The sequence below is a fragment of the Herpailurus yagouaroundi genome, unplaced genomic scaffold (genome assembly GCF_014898765.1).
Source record: "Herpailurus yagouaroundi ecotype Mexico unplaced genomic scaffold, PumYag 29, whole genome shotgun sequence".
NCBI classification, from domain to species: Eukaryota; Metazoa; Chordata; class Mammalia; order Carnivora; family Felidae; genus Herpailurus; species Herpailurus yagouaroundi.
The window spans coordinates 51105924-51109723 of record NW_024412377.1 but is presented as its reverse complement, the minus strand read 5'-3'; the positions used below and the strand labels follow the sequence as shown (position 1 = coordinate 51109723).

The 3800-nt window shown below is 52.7% G+C and overlaps 1 protein-coding gene across 1 annotated transcript in view; it reads right to left on the bottom strand.

The window, feature by feature from the left end:
• Nucleotides 1–807: 807 nt before the first annotated feature.
• Nucleotides 808–3800, bottom strand: part of ADRA1B (adrenoceptor alpha 1B) — a 51476-nt gene continuing 48483 nt past the window's right edge. Inside the window, exon 2 of the mRNA XM_040443575.1 lies at nucleotides 808–1426. Within this exon, the coding sequence (XP_040299509.1) occupies nucleotides 819–1426 (608 nt within the window). The 3' untranslated portion in view covers nucleotides 808–818. The remainder of the gene's footprint in view (nucleotides 1427–3800) is intronic.

Sequence of the window (3800 nt, the reverse complement as noted above, 5' to 3'; positions counted from 1 at the left end):
TTGGGGTCCCTGGGACCAGGCTAGAGCTTGCCCAGTGTTGCCCACAGCAGGAGGATTAGATACCGCTAAGGGTCAAAAACAGGCAAGCAGGATTTATGGGACAAATCCGCGGGCTCACTTTCAGCCACAGGGTCAGATCTGTTTAGCCCTGGAGGGCGGTAATGGCAAAGGCCGCACCGGGGCCGAGGGGCTCCAGAACAACTATTGTCCACAGGACCGGTGGGACTGACGGGGACAAACCTGAAGGGGAAGGAAGAGGAGACTCCAGATCCTGCCTACCGCCCGGATCACAAACTACTCAAAGGCGCACAGGAGAAATGACCTTTAATGTCCGATTTGTTTGCAACCCCGCCCAAGTGCCATCATTCTGTGAAGTACAAGGAGGGGCTTGAGAGGTACGAAGTCACGGAGACAAACGACGCCCCCGCTGCCTCCCGGGCGCACACTCGCTCTGCCCCCGCAGACGGGCTGCCCCACGCACGCACACATGCAGATCACACGGACACCGCACAGACACACGCACGTGTACCCACGATTAAATACATGTACAGAGGGACTCGTTTGGATATATACAGAGAGAGAGAGAGACGGAAATCCCGGCCGGCGTCGGGTCCCCCAGGCTCTCAGCATGCTCGGCCCAGCTCTCCGCGCTGTACCTGGCACCCATGCCCCTGCCAGAAAAGCAGCTGCCCCTCTCCCCGCCCCCCTCCCCCCGGTTCCCCCGGGGCCCGCGCCTCCGGGCGCCGACGCCCCTCCCCCCCTCCGCCCGCCCTCCCCCCACGATGGTTTCCTCCCCACCAACCCCCACCCCGGGGGCTCTAGAACTGTCCGGGCGCCAGGGGCATGTTGGTTTTGAAGCCCGGCTGCCCGTTAGCCACGTCGGTCGCCGCCTCGCAGCCGGCGTTGCTGGCGCCGCCGTCGGTCCCGGGGCTCTCGGGCTCCGACAGGAGCTTGAAGGTGAAGAGCGGGCCCGAATCGTGGCGGCCGCGGCGGCCGGGGGGCTCGGGCGCCGGCAGGCTCAGGAGCGCGCCGGGCGCCTTCCACTCGGGGAAGGCGCACAGCTCGACGGGCGGCGGCGCGCCGCGGCCCAGGTAGCCGGGGCTCGGCGAGGCCGAGGGCAGGGTCCGCTGGCTGCCGCTCAGGCAGCTGCCGCTGTCGTCCAGCGAGTCCTTGCGCGACTGCGAGCGCTCCAGCGAGCCGCCGCGCGTCCACGGCCGGTAGGTGTAGGCGCAGCCGCCCAGGCGACGGCGGCGGCGGCGGCGGCGGCGGCCGCGGCACTGGCACCCGAGGATGCGCACGAAGGCGCGCTTGAACTCCTTGCTGGAGCACGGGTAGATGATGGGGTTGAGGCAGCTGTTGAAGTAGCCCAGCCAGAACACCACCTTGAACACGGCGTCGGGGGGCTTCAGGGTGGAGAACAGGGAGCCTGCAGGGGAAGGGGTGGGGTGGGCACGGGCAGAAAGACAGACAGCAGTTTGTGAGTAGTCCGGTCCTCTCCTCCGAGGGCTCCGCCTAAACGCGGCGCCCGGGAAGCGCTCCCGCTGCCAGGGCTTTGCCCAGGCCACCTTTCGCTGCCTGGAGCGCTCGCCTCTCCCTTCTCCAAGTGAGCGAATCCGACATTCTTTTTGGGGGTTGGTTGAGCTAACCAGCACCGAAACTCCCTAAAATCTTTCCTGGTTTAGCTGACCAGCACCCAACCTCCCATTTCTCTAGATATCCCAGGGCAGCGCTTACCACTTTGTATTCCAGTGATAATAATCACCACACGCAACTGCACAGCTCTTGGGGTATTGTGCTCGGCGCTTTAACTATATTGTTTTGCCCTACAAGAAGCACTGAAGCTGACGCCGATTGATTTCCATGGCAAATACGAGAGGTGTTAAAGACCTAAATGTGAAAGGTAAAACTTCAAAAGACAAAGTAAAGGAACGATCTTTTTGATCTAGGGCTGAAAGGAAAATGACTTAACACTTCAGAAAGATGAACTGCAAAGCAAGGGTGGGAGAAGGTATTTATAATGTCTAAGACAGTCAAGCCATCTCGGTATTTAGAATATATAAGGAACTCCTGCAAACCAACAGGAAAAAGAGCATTCCCAGTAGAAATGTGGGCTAAGCAAGTGAACAGGCAATTTACAAAGCGGGGAAACCTGAGGGCTAACGTATGCCAGGGTACTCAAAATATTAGGGAGTAGGATGAATAGTAATGAAAACCACAAAGAGATATAAGGTATCTGTTAGGGTGGCAAAAATCAGGGAACTAGAGAGTGCCAAGTGTGGGCAGGGGTGTGGGGACATGGGGAGCCGGTTCTGCTGCAAGGTATAGATCTCAAAGACTTTTCACACAGGTCCACAAGGGGACACCTATAAGAATGCTGAGAGCAGTGTTGCTTATGGTGGTAGACAGCTGGAGAGAACATAGGTGTTCCTCACTGAGAATTATGGAAAGGTAGCCTGGGGTAGAAGCCCAGCACAGAGATTATGCAGCAGGTAGATAAGGCCCTAAAAATGGCATGTCCATATAGCAATGTGCAAAGGCTTAAAAACATCGCTCTTTAGGAACAAAGTAGGAAACAGAATTGAGATTTACAGCATAATACTATTTAAGTAACACACCAAACCACCACATGCATTTTGCAAAAACACTTTCAAAAAATGTCAAACACAAAATGGTTGCCTAAGGGGGTAGGCAGAGGGAAATGGGAATAAAAGGAAATAAATCAATGAAATAAGAGAGAGGCCTTACAATGAGGTGCTATGATGGAGAAACATGATTAACTCATCCCTCGAATTTGAGGTCCAAAAACATTTTATGGCATATTAAGTTAAAAACAATTTCCATTTTAAATGCAAGGCAGCTAAGACTTGGAGAGGGTAAATGACTTGCCCCAGGTTACACAGCATGTTTGTAGTATAGTTGGGATTCAAACTAAGTCTGTTTGAGTACAAAATATGTTTTTTTAAAGGTGATCAATAATACCCTTGGTGGAAAAATGAGAAAATACAAAAAGAAAAAAGAAAAAAAGAAAGAATATTGTAAAAGCACACATAACCCTGCAATGCAGAGAAATTACATTTGGTGCACATACCTTCAGATTTTTTTCTCTGTTGTATATGTATCTTTAAATGTTTTCATATATGCAATTATACTTTACAGGACATTTTGTTATTTCAAACTATGTTCCCTAACCCTGCCACTAAGTTGGTGGTACAGTGACTTTCATATTCCTGTCCTATCTCCTCTGTTTAAACTGTGAGCTTCCCAAGGGCCTGGTCTTCTGGATCAACTTTGATTCCATTTGGCGAATGAAGAGCACACACTCCTAGAATATCTGAATGGGGGTGGGGGATGTCTTAGCAATCACAAATCCAAGCTCCTCTTTTGCAGATGGAAACACTGAGTCCCAGAGAGTGGCCGAAAGTGCCAAGGGGCAGTGGCATAGAAGCCACAGGATAGAAATCCTTTGATTTTGGGCTACACTTGAGCTTCCCCCTTGTAGCACTTCTCCTTTTTGATTCTTTGAGGTTTGCCTATTGTTATAGGGAGCCTCCTAGTTTTCTGCTTAGCAAGCCAAGGATGGTAGTGGTGGTGGGCAAGGGTGGGGAGATGGCTGGGCTCCTGGTGCAGGGCTAAGCCAGGCAAAGGTTTACATTTAGAAAGAGGGTTATCTGTATCCAGGTGTAAGTACTCTATTTTTTAAAGTTTATTTGTTTATTTTGAGAGAGACAGAGATAGCACGAGGGGCAGAGAGGGAGAGAGAATCCCAAGGAGGCTCCCCACTGTCAGTGCAGAGCCCGATG